Source organism: Marmota marmota, unplaced genomic scaffold (genome assembly GCF_001458135.2).
Source record: "Marmota marmota marmota unplaced genomic scaffold, marMar, whole genome shotgun sequence".
In the NCBI taxonomy this organism is placed as follows: domain Eukaryota; kingdom Metazoa; phylum Chordata; class Mammalia; order Rodentia; family Sciuridae; genus Marmota; species Marmota marmota.
The window spans coordinates 17,217,196-17,241,466 of NW_026000222.1; the positions used below are offsets into that span (position 1 = coordinate 17,217,196).

The 24,271-nt window shown below is 49.3% G+C and overlaps 2 protein-coding genes across 2 annotated transcripts in view; one reads left to right on the forward strand and one right to left on the reverse strand.

Moving 5' to 3' along the window:
* The window catches only part of Kctd19 (potassium channel tetramerization domain containing 19), a 30,175-nt gene extending 14,839 nt beyond the window's left edge, over positions 1–15,336 (forward strand). The window contains exons 3-16 of the mRNA XM_015496338.2: positions 2,489–2,639; positions 3,422–3,613; positions 4,786–4,917; positions 7,206–7,416; positions 8,574–8,734; positions 9,971–10,071; positions 10,529–10,671; positions 10,865–10,948; positions 11,180–11,294; positions 11,837–12,464; positions 13,806–13,997; positions 14,153–14,307; positions 14,555–14,656; positions 15,179–15,336. Coding sequence (XP_015351824.2) covers positions 2,489–2,639; positions 3,422–3,613; positions 4,786–4,917; positions 7,206–7,416; positions 8,574–8,734; positions 9,971–10,071; positions 10,529–10,671; positions 10,865–10,948; positions 11,180–11,294; positions 11,837–12,464; positions 13,806–13,997; positions 14,153–14,307; positions 14,555–14,656; positions 15,179–15,292 — 2,481 coding nt within the window. The 3' untranslated portion in view covers positions 15,293–15,336. The remainder of the gene's footprint in view (positions 1–2,488; positions 2,640–3,421; positions 3,614–4,785; positions 4,918–7,205; positions 7,417–8,573; positions 8,735–9,970; positions 10,072–10,528; positions 10,672–10,864; positions 10,949–11,179; positions 11,295–11,836; positions 12,465–13,805; positions 13,998–14,152; positions 14,308–14,554; positions 14,657–15,178) is intronic.
* Positions 14,815–24,248, reverse strand: Plekhg4 (pleckstrin homology and RhoGEF domain containing G4). Its single transcript, XM_048792606.1, has 22 exons — positions 23,914–24,248; positions 22,959–23,692; positions 22,698–22,793; positions 22,498–22,621; positions 22,315–22,408; positions 22,163–22,237; positions 21,967–22,083; positions 21,701–21,799; positions 21,468–21,616; positions 21,175–21,313; positions 20,937–21,053; positions 19,768–19,950; positions 19,028–19,527; positions 18,697–18,943; positions 17,920–18,009; positions 17,615–17,836; positions 17,356–17,526; positions 17,095–17,272; positions 16,623–16,739; positions 16,276–16,512; positions 16,083–16,198; positions 14,815–15,940 (listed from the first exon to the last, which is right to left on the reverse strand). Exons 2-22 carry the CDS (start codon positions 23,452–23,454, stop codon positions 15,935–15,937), a joined length of 3,573 nt encoding a protein of 1,190 aa, XP_048648563.1. The 5' UTR covers positions 23,455–23,692; positions 23,914–24,248; the 3' UTR covers positions 14,815–15,934.
* Between the last annotated feature and the right edge of the window lie 23 nt (positions 24,249–24,271).

Below are 24,271 nucleotides of genomic sequence, written 5' to 3' on the forward strand. Positions count from 1 at the left end.
TCAACAATGCCACATTCAAGGCACAGACACAAGTAGCTGGGTGTACATCTCCACCCCGCCCCCTGCCCTGCCTTGTCCCTCCTAGGTACAGTCACCATTTTCCTTTTTGTCTCAGTTCTCACCACAAATTCTGCCAAGTTGTCATCCTTCATTTTAACTCAGTATTCTTGCTGACCCATGGATGCAGAATCTCTTCTGGCCTTACTAGCATCTGTGAGACTTTTTTTTCAGTGGTGGGAACCAAACCCGACCTCTCACATGTTAGGCAACTGCTATATCACCGACTGAGATACATCCCCAGTACCCATAATTCCTCTTGGCTGGAGGCCAACTACTCACTCATAACAGAAACCCCTATCTTTCCAATTTCCCTCCACAGGATAGCTGACAAATTGACACAGAAGCTAAAGCAGTGTGCAGTCCCAGGCCTGAGGGACCAGAAAGCTGGTATCCCCTTCTAATGCCGTAAAAAGAATTTCTAGGATTCCTGGAGGTCCAGAAACTTCAAACTCATGCTAGAGCTTATCTCAGCATATGTAAATTGTTGGTCTTCATGTCTTTCTTTACCCAAGCTGACAGCTCTTTGAGTCCAATCACAATATCTGACTGTGGCCCTGGCAATGCACAATGAATACTTCTCAAATAGAAGAGTGACGGACTCCCAGTGTTCCATGCATGTGCTGAATGTCCTCTATAGCTGAGTGTCCCAGGAAAACACTTCCCACAACTCCACAACTGCCCAGGTCTCCCACAAATAATCCAGTTATCAAAATGTGGAAGATTCTCCCACTTTGGTCCATTTCTTCTTGCAGACCTTAAGCACTTATGTAAAGCCCGTTTATTTCTGTGGCCACCAGGGGGCTCTTCTCAACATACAGGATTTCCAAGAGCAACCTCACAAGGGCTTCCCAGCTGTATAGCTAGGAATTAGAAGCAGGTTTTATTAATATTTTGTTAATATTGAATCTGAGGCAATGTGCCCATTTCTTAGAGGATAAAGTTGGTCATGGTGCCTTTAAAGGGTCCCCTATCCCAGGGCTGGGGTTGTAGCTTAGTAGAGCGCTTGCCTAAGACATGTGAGGCACTGGGTTCAATCCTCAGCACCACATAAAAATAAATAAATAGAGGTTTAAAAAAAAAGGTCACCCTTCTGCTTCTAAAATTTTATTAGGAAAATACTATTTTTTTCTAGAGTAGGGTCAGAAAAAAAATCAGCTTGATATTATGATAATCTACTTCCTACAGGATTATTAAGGAGGAAAAGGTCCCTCCCTGGGTTAGTACAGCATGAAGACTCTCAGCCCACCTTCTCCTCTGGGCTTTAGCCCTGCCTAGTTGTAGTACTCTACTCCAGCCTCATCCACCCCTGGTCACTGACTCCTTTAAGCCAAGCTGCTCTAGATTTGGGAGGCCTCTTGGGCAAGCCTCAAAGCCTTTGACCTCAACTATCTCATCAGTAAAACACTACATCTGTCTCACAGAGTTGTATCAGGGTAAATGGGCAAATGTGTGAGAGAGTGACTTGAAAAATGAGAAACCCTGTGACATTACACCTTGGCCTCATTACTTAGTTCACCTCCCAGAATTAGGATAAACACCATGACCAAATCACAAAGAGAACAGATTGGAAAGGTTTTTCAACTATCAAAGAAAAATTATAGCAAAAAAAATCAAATTTTAAATGTTTAAATATAAATTAACTCCCTAGATTTTGCAACATACAACATAAAATTATAAGACCAAAAAATTGTTTCAAGAATGAGAAGAGATAGATTTTCTGTCGCACTGTGTGATGCCCCACTCTGCCTTGAGATTCTGCAGAATCCCACCAACAAGAAGCCTCTCACCAGATAACCTCACAATCTTGAACTTCCCAGCTTTCAGAACTATGAGCCAAATAAACCTTTTTATTTATTTATTTATTTATTTATTTATTTAGGTAACAGGTATTAACCCAGGGTGCTTAACCACTGAGCCACATCCCTAGCCTTTTTTTATTTTTTATTTTGAGATAAGGTCTCACTAAGCTGCTGAAGCTGGCCTTGAACTTTGCAATCCTCCTGCCTCAGCCTCCTGAGCCAGGAGCCTGGGATTATAGGCATACACCACCACTCCTGGCTAAACTTTTACTTATAAATTTTAAAAAAGAATCAGAGAGGGCTAGGGGTATAACTCAGTGACAGAGTGCTTGCTTAGCATGTGTGAGGCATTGGGTTCTATCCTTAGCACTACATAAAAATAAACAAACAAAATAAAGGCATTCTGTCCATTTACAACACTTTAAAAAGAGAGATACAGTCATTGGGATTTTGAATATTAGTATTTCATCTTATAGTCCTAAATTTTTACTTTTTTATGATTGAGTTGATTTATTTAAAAATACTTTACCAAAGTGAGTCACATACTGTTTTTCCTGGTATTCATTCTAAAACTGATAGATAGTTACCAGGTTCATATTTTCAAGGCAGCAATATTCTTTATCTCATAGACTCTAGATAATCTGAAGGAAGGGAAACACCACCTCCGTGTGCGGCCTGCAGATATACCTGTTGCTGAGAGAGCATCTTTGAACTACTGGAGAACCTGGAAGTGTATCAGCAAACCTTCAGAATTTCCAATAAAAAGCCCAGCCTTCACAGGTACAATCATAGATAGGCTGGCCCCTCTGAAGACCACACCAGCTTCCCCTCACCTCACCTTAACAGAAGGGACTGCCATCCAGAGAATAGTTCCATAGTCCCAATAGTCCCATCTCTTTGAGTTCATTCTGGATGATTTCTCTACCTCTTGGTCATCTCTTTTGACCTAGTACTCTATCACATGCCCTCTCCATGGCTGCTTGCTCACTGCTGCTCAGCATCCTCCTGCATGCTGTTTCCTCTACACACTGGTTTCACTTAGGCAAAGCTAGGATGCATTCCACTCCCACTCAGAAGTCAGGAACTTCACCATCCTTTCAAGTTACCTCCAGCCACCAAAGAATGTCTCCAAGTGATCTCTGTCTGATGAGTGCCTTGCAGCATAGGTCAGCCAATCTGGGATACCAGAACAAGGCATTCATGATTATTGATGGGTTTTTAAACTTCCAGGAGAGTCAAAATCATGTTTTATCTGTAAGTCACAGTGGTTGGTTTGGTCCATTAAAAAGAACTAAATATACAAATAAATTTAGTGACTTTGGGTACATAAGCCAAAATGTTACAATGTATCCCACTGTCCTTCAATGTCTATAGAAAAAACAGATTTCCATGTTCTAGTCCCCACCTCACTCCTTCTGAACCTTAGGGCTATATCTGAAAAGAGAGAGGGAAAGGAGGTGTGTGGCAGGCACTCTCCTGGGTAGTCTTTCCAGCTTCTTCTGGGAACCCTGGATAATGAGAGTCCTGGTCTCAGGTGATGCCTCCTGTGTGTTCTCCTCCAGGCCTACATGACAAGGCACCTTTGGGGCTCATGGACACACCACTTTTAGACACAGAAGAGGAAGTGCACTACTGCTTCCTGCCCTTAGACCTGGTGGCCAAGTATCCAAGCCTAGTGACTGAAGACAACCTGCTGTGGCTGGCTGAGACTGTGGTCCTGATCGAGTGCGAGTGCAGCGAGTTCCGCTTCATTGGTGATTGCTCTGTCCATGGGTGGAGCAGGCTGATAGGGCCACCCACCATTCCCCACCTCACATCCCATACTCCTCAGAGGCCCAGTGTGGTGCATAGAGCCTCAGAGTTTCCTTGGGCAGAGGTGCAAAAGGACCACAGTCTTTCTGGAGGCAAGCACATTGCAGCACAGACTCTCACTTGGATCAGAGTTATTTTAGTTCCTATTTCTTTGGGGATGGCCTGACTGTAAAGAGGCCCTGAAGCTCCCTGAGGTGATGTCAGAGGCCTCAGAAGTCAGTGTAAAGGTCAGAGTGTTCAGCTGAACTCTTTCTCTGCCCTAATATCTCCAACTGGATTCCAGGCCTAAGTGCCTCTTACCATAGAATGAGGAAATAGAATTGTTTCAAGGGATGTTCCTACCTGCTCAGAATACAAGGGAAGAAGGGTGAATGGTGACAGTTTCCCCAGAATCATGCAGAATGGTCAGTGTGAGCTTGTGACCTAAGGAGGGATGAGATCTCCAACCTTGCATGGGAAAGAGCTCCCTCTCCCCACTGCCTCAGGACCAGCTCTGCTAGGGATAGCTAGCAGAATCAGGGAATAGCTCCCTGATTCCAAGCTGCAGTCAGCAGCTTCTACTGCCCAGAGAAGGCAGTAAACACTCAAGTTGATGCAAGGGCTCAAATGTCTGGAACCACAGCCATTCAGATTCAAGTCACTAGGAAGTTGTCTGTGATATGCTTCTGAATCTCCAGGTTAATTCACACAGGACATTAGAGATGGCTCTATCTCTGCCTCTCACACTGCAATCCAGGCAGGGACAAACTCCAAGTGCCACTTGCCAGCCCAGGCTTGGCCAGGCCCCTTCTCTCTAAGCAGCAAGACAACTCCCTCTTTTGGAATGACTGCTCTGGGGTCAAACTCACAGGATAAGTCTCAGAGTCAGTATGCTCACCATAAAGGCCTGGCTTGGGATTCCAACACAGGATTCCAAACACAGGAAAGCAAAGTAATTTGGGGTCTTTCGCCTTGAAAGCCACTGAATCAAAGCTAATCAGGTATGTTTAGAAATTGTTCCAGAAGGAGGAGAACCTAGGATAAGTTGAAAAACCAAAAACCTGCCAGAACCTGTACCTCCAGTGAAATCAGAAGTAGCCTTGTTAACTCATGTTGTTTCCCTTTGTTTTTCAAGTGAATTTTCTCCGTTCACACAAGATTTTGCTACCAGATAATTTCTCCAACATAGATGTGTTAGAAGCTGAAGTGGAAATTCTAGAAATTCCTGAGCTCACGGAAGCTGTACGGTTGTACCGGATGAACATGGGTATGTCACCTGGGAACCCTCACCTTCCCTTGACATTCTGGGTCTGGGTGGACTTGAACTAGAGAAGCCAAGAACGTTTTCCCTCCCATTACCATTGTGGGCTTTGGGGTGGTGGTGAGTGAAGTGGATGCTCTAACTTAGAATCCAAGAACAGGAATTTTGCCTGAAATCCTGCCTGCCCTGTCTGCTCAGTGTCCCACTGATGGAGTTAGGAGGCAACTACCAGGGCCAAAGGAATCCTTACCCAGCATGGAGCAGGAAGAACCCAGACTGGATGACGGAACCAGGCTGGAATGTCCTGGGGAGAGAGAAGGGCCTAAGGCAAGCTTCTAGCAGCAGGAGCTACCTATCCTGTTTACTGCCCAGAGAAGGCAGTAAACACTCAAGTTGATACAAGGGCTTCAAATGTGGAAATCCTAGGCAACTGAAACTTGTGACATCCATCTCCTACTCCCCACCTTCTCTTCCAGGCACAGCTGGAGAGCATGGGAAATACTTGGGCAAACTTCCCACCAATGCCTCAGTCATCCCACTAGACCCCAAATTCCCTTCTCCCTATTTCTCACAACTATTGGCTGCTATGCCTGTTTCTGTCTATTCCTGGTATTTCCTGTCTTCTGTTCAGGCCAGAATGAAGCTCCTAGCCCTGCTTCATTCCAGCTGCTCCTCATCTCATGGTTTTGATTTGCTTTTCATCATCCCATTTCCTAATTCCTGTTCATCCATGGAAACTACTGTGCATGTTTTAGAAGCTAGCTACCTCTGGAGACCTCAGCTGGCCTTCTGAGAATATGTAAAACCTTCTCAAATAACAAAGCTGAAAAAAAAATGACTGACTTGCACATATGCAGTTTGGTCTGGCCATCATCAGGCATTTGTTCCATGGGAATGAGGCCATTCCCTGTCTTCAGGTCCAGCCTCTTTCCAGGCAAATGGAGTCCCATCCTATGCTGCATTCTGCAGCAGGTCTCAGGAGCCTGTACCAGGGCCCTACAACCCTCTTGAGAGTATGAGTTCAGCCCCCTCCCTCAAGAACTTCTGATCCTCAGAGAACTTGGATCACTATGAGTTGGGCAAAGTAGTACCTGCTCCACACAAGAAATGTAAAGATGGATTTGTGTTTGTAGACAGGCTCTCCTCCAATATAAAGCACAGGGTTAGCCTTTAATAAAGCATCCTAAAAGGGAGACAACTCTAGTAGCCCTAAAGAGGGACAGCTGACATCAAAACCCCAGTCCTAGGGTTGTGGCTCAGTGGTAAAGCATTTGCCTAGCACATGTGAGGCACTGGGTTTGAGCCTCAGCACCACTTAAATAATACGTAAAGTTATTGTGTCCATTTATAACTAAAAATGTTTTTAAAAACCCAGCCCTGCCTTGCCTAGCTCTGCAGTTACTTGTACTGAGTACCTTGCCCTAAACTGAAAAACTGGGCAAGGGGAGGGTACTTAGTTAACCCCTCAGGGCACAATATATCTGTGAAAAGATGATAGCACTAAATCTCTCACAGGGTTGATCTGAGGATTGGAGATAATACATGAAAATTCCCTGGAAGGTTGCTCATTGTCCCACTATTGCAGGCTTTTATAGGCTATGACAACTATGTTCTGTGGATTATACCTTGTGTGCTGGCTGCAGAAGAACAAGATCCCACCCATGAGCCACCCAAATACCTAAAAGTAGCTCTACATAGTATGTCTCTGAGGAAAATTCTGCCCAGGAGACCCAAGGAGACAGTAGGGACTGTGTGAATCCTAGAAGCCTGTGTCTCTCATTTGGCTCTGATATTTCTTCCCTTGAATAGTTAGAAAAGTTTGGAACTAATGGAGCTTCCTGCAGAGGCTGAGGCCAAATGCTCTAACTGAGATTTCTGAAATTCAGATGTTAATGATAGAGCAAATAAATCCCCACCCTGCCTTACCAACCAATAAATATTTTTTTAAATATTTGTTTTTTAGTTGTATTTGGACACAATACCTTTGTTTTATTTATTTATTTTTATGTGGTGCCGAGGATTGAACCCAGGGCCTTGCACTTGCTAGGTGAGTGCTCTACTGCAGAGACACAACCCCAGCCCCCAACAAATAATTTTGACCTCTAAACCTGACTGAGTGTACAAAAAATTATACTAAAGTTGAAAAAATCCACATTTGGTCTATGCAAGGATATGTCCTCCTTCTAAGCCACTTAAGTATTACTTGGGGGCAGCTAGAGGAATTAAGACCCATAGCCTCCAATTCACCTATGCCTAAGAAGGATCTAGTAGTCACACCTTTATCCCTGGCACAGGTGGCTGTTCCCGGACCTCCTGTCCTCCCCCAAGCCCTGGAAAGGGGGTACGTGCAGCCGGTCTGGAGTCTGTGAAGCCACTGTACATGATGGCCCTTGGTCTGCTGGTCAAGTACCCAGACTCTGCGCTAGGACAGCTCCGCATTGAGAGCACGCTGGATGGAAGCAGACTGTATATCACAGGGAACGGAGTCCTCTTCCAGCATGTCAAGTAAGGCCTTCCTTGGGGAGCTGCTCAATCCCATCAGGTTGGGTTTTGCCCTTCTCTTGGAATAGCCTGAGGCCTTCCCCCAGAAACCAGGGGGAGAGTGTGTCCTCAGGGTCAACCTATCATTTTACTCTCCACCACCGCTACTGGGTTAGAGCCTCTGAGGAGATGGCTGGAGACAAGGTAAAAGGGTCCCCAGAGCTCAAGGGCTTTTAAGCTATTCATATTTCTTTTCTCTACCATCCATTTCCTTGTGCTGGGTCTGAGGTAATCTGGCCACAGTCATACCTTCAGAGTAGTTGGGCACCCCACCCAAAAATACCCTTATGCAAGGTTCTCTGTATCCTTGGGAGGCTCACTAGACACATAGAGAGGCCTGAGCCTAGAGTGAGCTTCTAAGAAGCAAGGCAGGGCAGATTTCCCCAAGGTGGTGGTGATACAAGGCCCTTGCCTTGATGGATGAGCTCAGAATATCCCTGTAAGTCTGGGGCATGGATTCCAATCCTGCATTATGGAAAGGCAAACTGAAGTTAGGAACAGTGGAGCAACTCTGTTAGGGTGGCAAAATCCATAGTACCAAAACTAAAGGTAGGAGTGGGTTTCCCTAAGTGCCTGGGGAGAGCATCAGCTGACTCACAACACTGTCTTACCCCCAATCCTATGGGTTGAAACTCTTTTGGCCCATTTACCATCTGTCCCAGACATGTCCACTCCTAATGTCACAGAAGGTAAAAACAAGTGCTTTTGCAAGGATAGGGGAAATGGGGGTTGATGTCAGCCTCTTTTATGGACACACAGGGTGTTAGAAATTTCTCTGCTACACCTTGACTGAGACACCTTAGGCAGATAGTTATGGGGGCAGGAAGCAAGTGATTGGACCCTGGCCTGACTTCTGAACCTGAGAGAGGGCCTGGAGACTTGAAATGAGTCAATTTAGCAGGATTTGCTGAAACAGGTTAAGCTCAGTTCTAAAAAGTTGTGTCCAGGCTTACTTTCTTTGAAGATACCACCAGATATCCAGTTAAACAAAGGAAATAATGCTAGTGGTGCCAGGTTTGAGCCAGTGTTGGTGCATGTATTCTAGGCAAGGAAAGTTTATAGACTACATTCTTGTGGGGCACAGTGCTGAGGCTCTTCATGACAGGCTTTCCTCTGGGCAGGAACTGGCTGGGGACTTGCCGGCTTCCCCTGACTGAGACCATTTCCGAAGTGTATGAACTCTGTGCCTTCCTGGACAAGAGGGACATCACCTATGAGCCAATGAAAGTGGCTCTGAAGACTCATCTGGAACCAAGGAGTTTGCCACCCATGGATGTGCTTAGTAAATGAGGAGTTACTGGGTTTGAATTTAACATGGGGGTGGTGGGATATCTAGGGGATCCTAGAAAGATAAGGAAAGAAAGATGATGCAGGCAAGGACCAGGAACTGTAGATAGAAGAGAAGGGGAAAATCAGACCAACATTTGTGGATTTTCTAAATGTAAACTTCATGTTAAGATCCCCATCCTCATGTCCAAGTCCACAGTTTGTCCCAGGAGTACAAACAGGGCTGCTACCCAGTCTGGGACTGCACGGCCCCAGGAACCAACATGATGTGCTCAGTTGTTTCTTATAATCAGGCAAAGAGGAATGGTTCCTGGGTCCATTTAACAGATGAAGCAGAGACTCAATGGGAAACTTGCTCAAATTACATGACTGGGGTTTGAATCTGAGTCCAAAGTCAGTGAAGTGATGTTTAAACAGTTAATAACCTCTTGGTTTTTTAGGGTAGGTTTAAGCTATAGTGCTATCATTCAGCAATATTCAATATTTATTGAGCACCAACAATGTACCAGGACAGGGATACATACTGGAAGTAGAAAAGTGAGTCACACAGACTCAGTCCATGTTTTCAGGTGTTCTTAGTTTAATTCTGTGCTTCCTGCCTCTTGGTCATATAATCTAGTTTTACACCCTGCACTCATCCCAATACTCATAAGAAAATGGTTCTCAAACATCAAAATAACACCTAAATATAGTCATTCCCCCCCAAAAAGGGCCATGGATTCATCTTTCCAGCACAGAGCCCTGTGACATACCTAGAGGCTTGGTCTCTAGAAAAATGACAGTAATTTGTTGAAAGCTGGCTCCATGACATCTGCTAAATCTCAAGCAGAAACCTAGACTTCTAGCTCCAGTATGAATGAATGGCCACAAAAGTGGCCACACTATGACACAGCCAGCCAGAAACCCAAGGCAGGTGGCAATGTAGATGGAATCATCATCTGAGCTTTCTTGAGGGAGGTGGGTCAGGAGAAGGAACAGTGCCCTTGGGATTGGAATTCCAGAGGGCTTCCCACCCCAGAGTTGCCAACTGACCCTGAAAACTGTTGTTCTAAGCCACCTCACCTCCCTGGAAGCTGTGTGGTGAGGACCAGGAAAGGCTGGTATGTCAGGATTGCTGCTGCTTCTCAGAATAGGCCACATCTTATTAATGATGAATACAGGGAGCCTTAACATGCAATACATAATTTTCCTTCTGTCCGTATGATGTGTTCCCTCTCATTGGTTTCCATAGATGAGTGGACAGCAGAGATTACTGTGTATTCCCCACAACAGATTATCAAAGTTTATGTTGGAAGCCATTGGTATGCAACCACCCTGCAGACCCTGCTGAAGGTACTGCTAACCCCAGCTTCCCTTTTCCACTTTGACTTCCCTGCCTGAGCTGCTTTGGGACTTGTCAACTAACCTTCACACAGCCTCCAGCACCTGCTTAGAACAAGGACTTCTCCCAACTCCACTGCCTAGAGCCCTCTTTCCTTATGGCAAGAAATGGAATGAGCAGCATGCTGGAAAGGACTCAGCAGTGTGGGTAGGGAGGAGGCTGGTCTGAGGGGCATGGCCTGAGGAGGAGGTAGGATGGTGTTCCAAATGTCTTGGAGAGGGGGGATCGCAGAGATGATGTGCATCTCCCAGGGTGTTCTGCTTCCAATTGTGCCTGTAAGACAGGGAGACAGAAATCCCAAAACATCTGCTCTAGTGTGGTCAGGGAAAATTGAGAGGTAACTGACCTATCCCTCACTAAAGACCTAGCCCTGGGGACTAACTGATTCTGCTATCTATCCCCCTCCAGTATCCAGAACTGCTGTCCAACTCTCAGAGAGTATACTGGATCACATACGGACAGACCCTACTTATCCATGGGGATGGCCAAATGTTCCGACATATTCTCAACTTCCTGAGACTTGGAAAACTCTTTTTACCATCTGAATTTAAGTAAGCAAAGCAAGTAATCAATGATGAAATCACTGAGGTTTACCCCTTCTTCAACAAAAGAAAGGTTTACAGACTTCAGTGGGGAGGTTGTTGTTATTTCCAACATTGGCATTGTTGATCAAGGGAGCTTCTCTGAAGGCTTATGCAACTCCCACCCCAACTGCCCAGTCTGACATCTCCTTGTCATTTGCAGGGAATGGCCTCTCTTCTGCCAGGAGGTGGAGGAATACCACATTCCATCCCTCTCAGAAGCCCTTGCACAATGTGAGGCATACAAGTAAGAAAACTTCACTCAGGATTCCATGTTTGGACTTTTATATTCCTCTTGGAAATGCTAAGTCTCAACTACTAGTGGGACCTGGTCTTTCTGGGGTGAAAGCAATAACAGGCTCAGGATTGGCCAGGGATCTAATTGGAACTCCTTTCCTCCACTGTCTATCCCTGACCAACCAGCTGATGAGCTGATGGAAGTTTTCACTCACTAACCAACCCCTCTTGGTCTTTGCAGGTCATGGACTCAGGAGAAAGAATCTGAAAATGAAGAAGCTTTTCCCATCAGGAAGCTGCACGTGGTGACAGAAGGACCAGGGTCACTTGTAGAATTCAGTAGAGATGCCAAAGAAGTAAGGCCCAATCTTACTTGGTTGGCACTCTTCTCAAAGAATGCCACCACAAGGCTGGGAGTGTGGCTCAGTGGTAAAGTGCTCACCTAACATGTGTGAGGCACTGGGTTTGATCCTCAGTACCACATAAAATTAAATAAATAAAATAAAGGTATTGTGTCCATCTACAACTAAAACATATTTTTAAAAAATGCTACAAGTCCTGGGGTAGGCTGGGGTAGGCCCAGGTACTAAAGAATACGGTAATGAAAGAGCAGGACCTACACTGGTTCCTAGTACAGGAACTGATTTCTGAACCTTGAAGGAGGCACAGGGACATGCTGACCACTTGTCCCCTGAGACACCAATAATCTATCTGGTTGGAGTGAGAAGCTCCTGGGCTGGCACCACCCCCATTCAGATCAAACAAAGCTAAAATGGGTGACCCATGTCAGGGATAGGATTGTTCTGGGTGAACAGTGAAGTCGTAGAGATTCAGCTTGGGCAAGGGTTCGATGACAATGTATAACATGCCCAGAGCTACTATGTCCCTCCTTTCCCAGACCACAGCCTGTATGCCTATGGACTTCCAAGACTGCAATGACAGGACTCCATGGAACAAAGCCAAGGGGAATCTGGCCAGATCCAGTCAAATGGAAGAGCCTGAACAGTATACTCGGACTATCCAGGTCTCCCTGTGCCGAAATACCAAGAGGGCAGGCAATCCCAGTGCATACTCACACTGCTCTAGCTTATGTGCTAACCCCAGACACTGGGGAGGCCACTCTGAGAGTACCCCCAAAAAGAAGTGTACCACAATCAACCTCACACAGAAATCTGAAACTAAAGATCCCCCTGTCACCCCCATGCAAAAGCTTATCTCCCTGGTGAGGGAATGGGACATGGTCAATTGCAAACAGTGGGAATTCCAACCAATGACAGCCTCCCGGAACAACTCCTTGGAGGAGGGTGCCCTGCATCTCCCCTCGGGAAGTGAGACTGCTTCCCAGTCCAGCACCTCCGCTACTTGGAAAGCCCATTCCATAGCGTCAGAGAAGGATTCAGGTCTACCAGCAGGGGCTGGAGCTGGAGCAAAAGACAAGGGGCCAGAGCCAACCTTTAAGCCATACTTCCCCACAAAAAGAGCTATTTCCCTGAAGGACTGGGGCAAGCAGAGACCAAAGGAGAGAGGTGAGTCCTACCCCATTCTTGACCAAAGTCTCATTTACAACAGAAAAGACAAATCCTTTGGCTGAGACCACAGAGCTAGTTAGTGAAAAAGAGAGACTAGAGCCTGCCCTCCAATGCCAGCTCTGAGCCAGGCAGCAGTCACAGAAATTACTGGTATGTTAGCATAGCTTGGGGAGCTAAGAGACCATATAAGGTGAAGTGATTAGTACTGTGGAAAGGGAGAATCTAAGTAGTAGGAGCACAGGGAGCCTAGGGGGCAGGGCAGAAAGGAAAACAGTTAATTTCACATAGGACATAGTAAGTGAAATTAACTGATCCAGAGTAGTAGTTTGTGGAAAGCACAGACCTTTGGTCTAGATGGTGGACTGGCTTCTTCCTATGCAGAAGCCATGCAAATGAGGCTGAAGGCAGGTCTTGTGGGCCAAGTTCAGGATGTGGTGCTGTTCTGACCTTGAGGAGCAGGCAGCCCCTGAAGAATTTGGGAGCATGTGGTCAGGTAGGCATCTCAGAAACCTTGCCTCAGGGGTAAAGGAAGCGCAGCAGCAGCAGCAGCAGCAGCAGCAGCAGCAGCAGCAGCAGCAGCAGGATGGGGTGTGTCAGAAGCAGAAGTTCTTTCTAGGCTGGGTGAAAGAATGAGCATACTAGGAGGTGGGCACCTACCAAGGTGGGGAGGACAAGAGAAAGTAGATCTTGTAGAAGAGCACACAAAGCATGTGGAATGCCAGGGAACACACAGGTGAAGTCGAGGAGACAAGACAGCCTATGGATACTAGGATGCAGAGAGTTCACGTATGGCTGGTAGTGGGGAGGTGGCCCAGGGAAGTGTGCTGAGAACTGCCATGCCAGGCTGTTTTCTTTGCTCCTTCAAAAGATCTTCCTACAGTACTGTCACCTTACCTTCTAGTGACTCAGGCCCTGCTTGGAAGGACCTTGTTGGACTCTACCTATGAGCCCTAATTTGATCTATCAATATTCATGCAGACAAACATCCACTCTTCCAGAGTGGGCACATATGAAAATCTCACCCATAAAGCTCTTCTCATTTTACAGTTTTATACATTCCCAGTCCTTCAATGATTATTTTATTGGCCCTATTTGATACTAGTGCTACATCAACAGAGGGATTTGGAGAGTTCCTTGGAGTTCTGAAATTCAAAATTTGGCTTGCAATGATGCCAGGGCAGTGAAGAGAAGAAAGGGTGCCATTTCTAAGAAGCTGGAGGCTTCTGGAAGGGTGGGGTTACTGGTCTATCACCAGAGGTCCCCTTTCCTTTATTGGGCTCTTAGCTTAGGGCTCTTCTTAGGCTTGAAAGCTTTTCTTTGCCCTTCTTGTTTTCACAGAAAGCCCTGCACCTGAGCAGCCTCTGCCTAATGCCAGTGGGGTAGACAACCCAGGGGTCATCCTTAAAGTGACTCACCCGCCTGTTGTGGGTAGTGATGGCTCCTGTATGTTCTTTGAGGACAGCATCATTTATACCACACAGATGGATAACCTCAGATATACGCCACTTACAGCCAGCCCCCAGCCCCGAGGTGAGACTTTGGAGTCATGCCTAGCCCTGTACTTCTTTGGAGATGCCTGAGGTACTTGAGGGAAAGTGTTCCTTAGGAACCCTATACCCGTTGGCAATCTCTAAGGTTATCTGGTTGTGGGGAGATATGATATCTACTATTTCCTTCCTCCACAGAGGTGACTTTTCTTAGTTTCTCTCTGTCCTGGGAAGAGATGTTTTATGCACAGAAATGTCACCGATTCCTGACGGACATTATCCTGGATTCCATCAGGCAAAAGGATCCTAAAGCCATCACGGCCAAGGTGGTCTCTCTGGCCAACCGGTTGTGGGTATGTGTGTTAGGTATTAGGCTATACCTTCTCCATCTGTCCTGTCATGCTTCCCTTCAATAAGGGGTAAGGGGAAGTCAGGGCAGGGACAAGAAGGCAGGGCAGTTTCATCTGGACCTACTCTTGGCCGCAAGGTAGATATGGAGTGCCTGTCTCAGACCCTTGTGGCTCCTATAGGCCCAGGAAGCCCATACTGAGGGATTAGGAGCTTCCCATGGTCCTGCCTGACTGTGGGCTCTCCTGGCAGACTCTGCACATCAGCCCCAAGCAGTTTGTGGTGGATTTGCTGGCCATCGCTGGTTTCAAGGATGACCGGCACACTCAGGAGCGCCTGTACAGCTGGGTGGAGGTGAGCCTACCTGCACCACACTGGGAACAGCAACCCCGTGGATGCCTCATATGGGTACTGTCTTACTAAGCAGTACTGTCTAGAAGGCTAGATCAGAGGCAGCTAGACGACTGGCCTCTGGTCTCGAGAAATAGTAAGTGAAATTAACTGATCCAGAGTAGTCAGAACATTGATTTTTATAGTTTTTTCTCCCAACAACCCCAGCCACACTTGGGAAAGCATGTCCCATAAACCCAAGCTTGTGCACACAGAAGTTAGGCCTTTCCAACTTTACCTTGTAGCCAAAACATTACCATAAATGTTGGGCAAAGGAATGATTCCTTAAAATGATTTCTACATGCGAGGTGCTGGGTTTCATCCTCAGAACCACATAAAAATAAATAAAGGATAGGAAACACTTCTGACCTCAATTTTTCTCATTTGCCTTGTAGTTCCCCAAAACCCCAACGGTGAGGCTTACCCTGTCCCTATCTCCATCCACCCACTTGGACAATCAGGGGTAAGACAGACCTTTTCTTGCAGCTCACACTGCCTTTTGCCAGAAAATATGGCCGCTGCGTGGACCTGCTCATCCAGAGAGGCCTGTCTACATCTGTCTCTTACTCTGTTTTGAGCAAGTACTTACAAGAGGGCTAGGGTGCCCAGAGACGCTGCCCTGCAGCCTCCATCCCATGCATGTGCCCATCCAAGTTAGTCTATTCTTTTGTAATTAAACAAATAAAACAGTAGATCACAAGTCAAAGGTCTAGACTCCTTCTCTGAGACACAAAGGACTTCAGTGACAAAGGACTAAGGGGACCTGTGAGATAATAACAAACTCTAATTGAAAGCTATTCAAAAGGAATCACATCAAAATAACCAAACTGGCCCAAAAGCAGAGGATGGGCCTGGGGAGCCAGGGCAGGCAAGGGTAGGCCCACTAGGGGTAGGCTGGCTCCTGTGTTTGGGGAGCTCATCATTAAAGCCAGTGAGCAGCTTCACTATGTTTCTCCCAAGGGCTGGGTGCAGCCCAGTCACTGCCCAAAGCCAAATGGTACCCCCTAGAGCATGTAAATGCTTGCCCTAGCCTATTCTGAACTTAAAGTTGGGAGTAGGGACAGGAGAAGGACACATGGAGCCAGAAACCTGGGATCAAGGTTCTTTCCCAGGCTGTGCAGCCAGAGGCTCCAGGGTAGTCAGTGGCCACAGAAAACAGTGAGGTGGAACAGGCACCAGAAGATCCAGAGAAGTATGTTTCTTGGAGATACTGGCTTCTAGATCCACTTATCACCACTGAGGTCAGACCTGTGGAGACAGGCTAGGCATGAATGCCTGCTTCCCTGGTTCTGGGTCCAGGGGTCCCTTGGGAATCGTTATGGCCCACCCACCCCCAGGAAGTAAAAGCTGGGTTGGGGAGGCTGATAGAATAAGGCAAGATGCCACTCACATAGGACAAGTCCTCAAGGACCCTCCCCAAGACCTGCCCTGACACACAGCTGCTGTCAGAGCCACTGGAGCCACTGGCTGATGGGCACTGGGATGAGACTTCAGAGTCCTCAGGAGCTAGGGAAGGAGACTGGGTGAGTTGTCAGCAGGAGAGGCCCAGACCATAGCCTGCCTCTGGCTAACCCCAGACATACTCAAAGAGGGCTGGCTGCCCAGTTCTGCCTCAGCTTCCAATGCTGCTTCCTCTGGGAAGTTGGGAGGATACAGGGGCCAGCGGACACCCAGAAGAGCCGGGTCTCTGTACAGGTGCAAGTTGAGGGACTCCAGAACAGAGCAAGAGGCAGGGTCTCCAGGAAGGGAGCTTGAGGACCCCAGGTAGGGGCTGTCATAGTCAAATGGGGCCACAGCAATAGAAGCCCGAGAGCGAACTTCTGCATAAGAGAGGATCAGGTTGGGACAGGTCAGAAGTCAGGGCTGACAGTAGTCCACAATGCTCTCTGCACAGCTTTTATCAGCCCTACCCCCAAAGTCTGCGTGCTACCTCGGCACTTTAGGACACAGTTGATATTGCGGTCGTTGATAGCTTCCTCACTGGGTGCAATGTCCCGGAAGGCCTTGTTCCCCACACCCATGGACACCATCTCAGCCAAACGAATCTCTGAGTAGAGTAATCACAAGTGAGGCCCCACTGGGCTCTATCTGATAAGTTTTTCCTCTTCACCCATATCCCACGGATTAACCATCCTGTACACTGAGTCTTTCTGGTACCAAATTCTTTCCTCCCAATGGGGCAGGTATCATAATTCCCGTAATAGAGAACCTTGACACTCAAAGGTTAATACTGTGTCCAAAGTCACAGACAGTGACTTTGAAGTTGTTTCCCTTACACTGGTTGCTGCTGATGGGCTACCTCCCCTTCCCAAATTTCTAGGTCCCTTGATCCTCCCTGGGCTCCTGGGGTACCCATACTCTGGGGAGGGGAGCATGGAATGAACTAAGGGGCAGAGACCCACCCTTGTTATGGACAGCCTGCCTCCAGAGCAGGCAGGAGATGTCAGCTGTCCAGGCCTGCTTGGTGGCCAAGCTAGAGGCCTGTAGCACAAAGGTGTCCCTGGCCTTGCGACGACGGAACCAGATCTCAAAGCGCAGTTTGCTATCCCCACAGGACTCAGTGAGGCCAAGGTCTGCCATCTGTGTAGCAAGGCGTGGGGAGCTTGGTGAGGCATAAGCCAGGGGAAGGGGAAGGGGCAGGGGTCAGGGGCAGGTGGGCCCACCTTGAAGGAACGCTTATAGGTAAATGTGTCAACACCCGCAGGCCCACGGCGAGGTTTGCTGAAGAGTAGCAATTCCTCAAAGAGGAAAACACGACGAAGGGACTTGTGACGCCCAGTGCGCACTGTGAATTCATCTTGTCGCACTAGCTGCCCCTGCTCCTTGAGGTTAACCTGCAAAATCAGGGCCTGGTGGGTACCCAGGGCATACCTCTCCTTCCATACCCAGGGCACCTGAACATTATAGCCCAAGATGACTCACATCACAGCCCTGGATGGCATCCATGGCTAGCAGGTCATTGCCATGTCGTAGCTGGAAGTGTACAAGGCTCTGGGCCTCCTGCAGGGCATTCAGCTCTTGTGCAGGTCCCCCACAGGCACGTGCCAACTCCTGCAATAGCAGTGCATACTTGCTCATGCGCTGGATGGGCTTTAGCAGGTAGGAGGCCAAGTCCAGATGATCTCCCAGTGCTTGCTGCTTGTCCTGCAAGGTGGGTGGGAGACCACTGAGTGGTTTCAAGGTACACCACCCTCTATCCTACTCCTCCCAGTTTCAGGGTCTCCTACCTTGAAGAAAGCGTGACCATAGCTGGTCATCAGGGCATCAGAGCGAGGTTTATTCTTGCTGTAGAGTGCATACATCCCAAACTGCACCCTCTATAAGGACATGCCACTCAGCACAGTTATAAAAAGCCCAGCTCCCAAAGGCTGCCCCCACCCCAGAGAAATCATTTTCTCAATTCAAGAGAACTAAAATGCCAACACCCCTCACTGGGCCTTCCCCTACAGCCTGCTTTGAATGAGGGGTGATCTGGTAGGAATAGGTTCCATGCAGAAGGGGCTTTTCAGGCCCTGTGGGGAGGAAACCCCATTTCCTCAGACTGAATCTCTATGTTCAGCTCTGCCCCTCCCATAGCTCTAAGAATCTCTCTGGTCTCACCTCACCTTGAACTCATTCTCTTGCTAACTACATTTAGTTATGCTCATTCTGACCAGACCTCTTTCCTGCCACAGCCCTTGCACTTGCTCTTTCCTGGGGTGGAACTCTCTCCCTGTCTGGCCTCAGCTCAAATATCTGCAGCTCAAAAGGTACATCTCACTGCTCTCTCTAAAGTGAGAACCCTGTCCCAATAGTAACATGCATTTGTCCTGTTTATTTTCCTCCCAATCCCAGCTATGATCTGGAATTACCTTTTTCATTTGTAAGGTTCTCCTCCTGAACTAAAAACACCCTGATATGCAGAGAACTTATGGGTCTCACTCACAGCTGTTCCTAGAAAAGAGCCTAACAGCTCTTTGGAGTGTGACAGAATCGGCTGGGGCCATATGGCCTGTGGGGCTTACGTGGCGTAGGAAGGCATAGGCCACTCGGGGTGGGTGCCGGGTGCAAGCCTCCAGCTCACGCAAGAAGAAATGGCAATGGAAGTCCCGCAGCTTCTCCAGGTTACCAAAAAGGTGAGCTCGCTGGCCACGGAGACCTTGTGGCACATCGGGGCGATCCAGCTCAGGGAAATAGTTCTCCATGGTGTAGTCAAGGGCCCGGACATACTCTCGCTCAGTGGCCACCATCTCTGCCAACACCAACTGTGGCCTACCAGGAAGAATGAATAGGAACCCTTGAGTTCTCCAAGGATCTACCCTCCACTGCCCTCCCTCTCCTGCCCACTGCCTGTACCTATTGGGGCTCTTGAGGTCTTTGCCTGGTAGAGGCAAAGTAGAGTATGACCTGGGACGGGTACCTCCTCCAGCCTCTGGTTTGTGGCAGGCAGTGAAAATGGCAGCATGATGGAAGTGGTGGGCAGACTCTTTGAGACTCTGCCCCAGATTCTGATCAAAGCTGTAGGCCTTCCTCAAGGGAGGAGTAGCAGGTACTGCAGGAACCTGGCTGACACGTAGGCTAGCTGTGCTGCCTGTCAGTGGTGGCTTCAGTGCAGCCTCTAGCTTCTGGTCTAGGGCCAACCAGGTATCCTGACACTGTGCCCAGGCCCAGCGGCATTCCTGGCGGATGCGCTCTGAACCCAGCCCCGTGGCCAGAGCCCACATTTTTCGGAAGTGCGCAGGAGGCAAGTCAGGGTGCTGGGTCCAGTGCAGCTGTAGCCGCTGTAGCACAACCCCTGGGTGCTCCTGCTCCAGCTCTGCCAGTACTCGCTGCCCATCCTCAGCCCATGTTGAGGCCTGCAACACCAAGACCAGATGGGCATGAAAGGGGAACCCCAGCAAGTTTTCTGTTCCTCTACTGATCCACCCTTCAGAAGGCTAGCCCCACACCAAGTCCCAAGTGGTTGGATTTCAGGGTCAGATTAAAGACAAAGGAAGAAAACAGGATGAACAGAAAGCACTTAGGCTGAGGTGAAGCTGCAGCAGCTATTTTTGGTCCCTCTGAGCATAAAGCCAGAGACAGGACTTCTCACCCACCTGCTTGAAGAACTGAAACAGTCTCTCAGCATCTGCCAGCCTCTGTCGCCGCTGGGCTAAAGCCCTAGAGAATTCTATCAGCTGGGCTCGCAGGGTCAGAAAGCGCACCCCAGGGGGACCCAGTTCAGCTGCCTCCCAGCCAGCCAGTAGCTGTAGAAACTTCTCCCCTCTCCTGACCTGCTCCTGGACAAAAAGAATGGGCTCAGCTGGCCCAAATCTGATGGTCCAGTCCTGAACCCAGATCATTTCCACTGACATTTACATGTCTTTAAATCTCTTGAGGTAGAAGGCCTTTCCTCCACCCACCCCCAGTATCCACTTTCCCACTCTCTCAAGCCTTCCAAATACAGCTCTCAGCAGCATTCAGCCCTCTCTCTCCTGGACTCCAATTCCTCCCTCTCTCCTGACTCTCCTTGTGCTTATCAGTGGTTCTTCCTCCTTCTCCCTTTCTCTCATCTAGGCTCCTGAAGATAGTGCGCTCTGTCCCCTAGACAATCCGGTGTGACCACACACTACACCCACCAAGTGACCCTCTCCAGGCAGACCTCTCATTTGAGCTTCAGACACAATGCCTAAGGGCCTTACTATCATTCACTCATAGCCATCTCAAAAGCATGAATTGCCACTTCACTGTATTTTCCATTTCCATCCTCCAAATCACTACCTAGAAACTTAGATCTTCTTCCTAGAATACAGTTTTGATTATACTTTCTTTCTTAAACGTATCACTGTGACAGGATCTGGCCAATGACTGATCTTCCAGCCTCATCTCATTCTGCTCTCCCTCTTCTGCTCCACATTCCAACCTCATTGGCCTTATGGCTCCTCAAGCACATCATATTCTCCCAGCCTAGAAGTTCCTCTATCCCTAACCCTCTTTGGCCTGATTGACCCCAACTTACCCTTCAGCTCTCAGCTCAAAAATCACCCTAAGAAAGCTTGCCCAACAACCCTGAGAGGTCAGATCTTTGTTACATACTCAAGTAGAATTTTAGTCTCAGTTTTGCACATACATATTTGTCTGCAAACTTTTGATTATAACTGACATACTCTGATGGACAGTACATACCAGGAGAGCAAGGGATTGACTTATTTCCATTTACTTCTGCAATTCTAGTCACTGGCAAAGTAACCTATACCCACAGAAGTGAACAAGTGACTAAATATACCTGGGCAACCTGGTCCAGCTCCCGGAAAGGGCCTACAGCCTGAAGCAGCATGTCCAGTGAGGGCTCCCCTGACTCCTCCAGTGCTGGCCAGCCAACCTGCTGTAGCCATACTTCAATCTGGATAAGCACAAGCAGGAAGAGGCAAGAAGAGCTGCTTTTGTATAGAGCTGGGGACTGTGTGCATTGGGTTCACACTTAAGACCAGGGGTGGGGTCCACTTTGGTCAAAGAGTTCCCACCTGGTGCAGCCTGCCCTCCTGGGTCTCCAGTGTTTGGAGCAGCTCTAGTGCCTGCACTCGCTGGTTGCTCTGCAGGGTCAGCTGATGCAGCAGTCCATCTACACGGCCATATAGTTCATTAGCCTTGTCTACTGCTGGCCTAGTACAGAGTACACAGTAAGACCATGCACCTTACTGGTCCCCTTGCTCCGTTCTACCTTGTACTGAGACCTTAATCCCACTAATCCTGAGTCTTTGACATGGATATGGTGGGCTGTGCTGGGATAAGATCTGGAAGCTGGGCTCATACTTACCTGTAGTCTGGGCTCAGGGTCACCTCTCGGACCTCCTGCTTCAGCCATGCTAGTTCTAAGCTCCCCTGGCATTGTAGCCATGCCAGCTGTGGTGAGTCCAGCACCTGCTGCATCAGGACCTGTGCCTGCTGTAGCACCTGACCAACTTCCTGTGATTGAGGGCAACAGGTGGTGGTGACATGGGAGAGGAGGGAGTCAGAACATTCAAGGAGGTATCACGAGGGGACACCTACCCCAAACTCCATAGGCTGAGGTACAGCCTTCACATTCTTGATGGCCCCCTGGAGCAGGGCACAAACCGCCTGGCAGCTCTGCAGGAGGGCTTCTAGTCGCTGTGATCAGGAGCAAGAATAACCAGAATGCAGTGCTGATCCCAGGCTTCCTGAATTTCAGGCCACTGCAGCCAGCTTTGTCCTACTGTAGCCAACCCAGGACAGATTCCTCCACAGGTTCAGGTTACCTAAATAACCCCACCCACCCACCTACCCAGAGCACTGACCATTCGGAAATCCAGCCAAGTCTGGTGGCAGTAAGGCAGGCATCCTCCTAATGAAGTAGGCAACCCTGCAGTAGGGATGTGGGTCAACAGGCTCTGATGAGAGGGAAGCTGCTCCAGCTATAGGAGAAGAATGTGTTGTGATCTAAGCTGGTGTAGAAGACCCCACCTCCAACCCCCAGCCAACCTGGCTCAGTACCTGAAGCCCTGAAGGTACCTCCTCAGGCATTTTTCCCATTAGCAGCACCTGGTGCACTGACCCTGGAGCTGCTTCCTGCAAGGAATCAGAGCTCAGCCCTGTACCCAGATCTACACAATAGGAATGGAGGGGAGATGCAATTCTGTACTCACTTGTAGTTGGCATAGCCCCCACAAGAGGGAAGAGCTTGGGGAACAAATCCGGGCATCAACTAGTATGGTAAGTCCCAGGGCCTGGACTTCAGGCCTAAAGGGATATGTTTCAATTTAGTATCTGATTCCCAGGTCCTGACATCTCCCAGCTCAAGCCCAGTCCCCCAACCATCTCCCCCAAACCTGGGGATGCCTCGCAAGTAGAGTAGGAGGCAGATGAGTTCATGGCTGCTGCACTTGGGGTGAAGCCAGGCTGGGCTGTGGGCACACAGCAGTAGCACAGCTCGGCCTTCTACATCACGAGTTCCTGTCGGGGAGGTGGCATTGAACATTCATCCAATTAGGCCACCCCACCTCCACTGCCTCTAGGCCCTCTTAGCTACCTGGCAAGGCAGCCATGCCACTGGCCAGCAGTTCCCAGGTGAGGTTTTGGGCCAGGAGGCAGTCGGCAGACTTGGGAAGGCTGGATCTCCTAGAGTCTTGGAAGAGAAATGGCTTGGGTCTCCATGGAGCCACCTACTTAAAGACCCCTCTACAGATCAGGGCTTCAGCCTGAGTAGGGTCAGAGACCTTCCCAAATTTTAATACCCACCTCTAGGTATCCCCATTCCCTTCCCAGACTTCCCTAGCTCAGCCTCCCTTACCTGTCACCATCGGTTTTGATGATGTGTCTGATAAAGGGTCTCCAAGATCCACAGGGCTGCTGTCCAACCCCCCAGGGCCTAAGACTGCTGGCAATGCCACTCCTGGACCTGGGTCCCCTACCAAACCTCCCCTTGGGTTGTCACTTTCACCCTGTGCCAGGCTGAGGTGGGAGGACATGGGGCACAAGAGGCTCTCCACTCCAGAGGGGAATGGCTCCTCTGACTGGACCGAGGAGCCTCCTAATGTGCTCTTCTGGCCATCCCCTGACCCATCTATAGCCTGTAGTTCTGAAGGTAATTGTAGGTCCCTGGACAAGGGGCTGCCCCGAAGCCCTTCGCCCTGGGCAGGTGGTCGTGGAGGACTAGGGTCCTTAATCTGGGAAGCAGAGTCCTCCTCCTCCCAGGCATCCCTGAAACTGCATACAGCAAACCTCCAGTCGGTGGCGTGCCCCTGGGAGTCTGGGGACTCATCCCCACCCTCCAGGGACCTTTCCATCACCCCCTACTAAGGGTGGTCCTGCTCAGGGCAAGTGGGCAGGGGCTACGACTCGTGTGAAAAGAGGCCTAGGCTCATCCAGGAACTGTGTTGAAGATGGTCCCACAGGGTCCACGAGCAACGCAGGCAGAGCGCACTAGGCCAAAGGAGGTGCCAGGAGCAATGCCAGGCAGAGCGCACTAGGCCAAAGGAGGTGCCCAGACACAGGAAGTGCTGCTGCTACTGTATAGTTGAAGGCCTGGGGAAAGGGAAAGAAAGTCAGGGGTCTCCTTCCTGACCAGGGCCCTAGTCGTGCTCCCATGAGCCTTTGCCTGGTAGGTCCCACCCAACTCCACCCTCGGACTTCGCCTCACACCAGGCTTTGCAGGACTACCCGTGAGGCTGCCTCGTGCTTACGCTCCCCGCCAGCCCAACTCGGGAGACTGGCGCGCGACTCAGTCGTCCGCCACCTACACTCACGTTCCTGGGAGCGCCGCTGGGAACCGCGAAGCCCGGGAGCCGCGCAGCCGAGCCTTCGAACACCCCTGAGCCTCGACGGCGGGAACAGCCTGGCCGCCCGGCGTGCAATGGCGCCGCCTCCTGGCGGCGGGGATGGAAAGTAGGGCCACTGGAGACGCCGCGCCGCGCCGCCCCCTGGGGCCGGAGGACGAAGCCACAGCCCACCCTGCAGGTCCCGACGGCAAACCGCCGGGCGGCGGGAAAGCGCGGAGGCGTGGGCCCGCACAGCGCCCCGTTACCCGACGGGTCTGACGGCGCTCCCGGACTGAGTGCCCGCCCCGGCGTCTCAGTGCGCGAGTCGAGGCGGCGTCCAACGGCC

What these genes read in the sequence shown, in the direction of transcription:
- Plekhg4 (XM_048792606.1), bottom strand. Translation starts at nt 23,454, where the DNA reads ATGGAAAGGTCCCTGGAGGGTGGGGATGAGTCCCCAGACTCCCAGGGG. An exon ending in CCTATAAGCGTTCCTTCAAG is followed by an intron (nt 17,273 to 17,355) that starts GTGGGCCCACCT and finishes CTTGCTACACAG; the next exon opens with ATGGCAGACCTTGGCCTCAC. An exon ending in GGGCAGCCAGCCCTCTTTGA is followed by an intron (nt 16,199 to 16,275) that starts GTATGTCTGGGG and finishes CTCCTTCCCTAG; the next exon opens with CTCCTGAGGACTCTGAAGTC.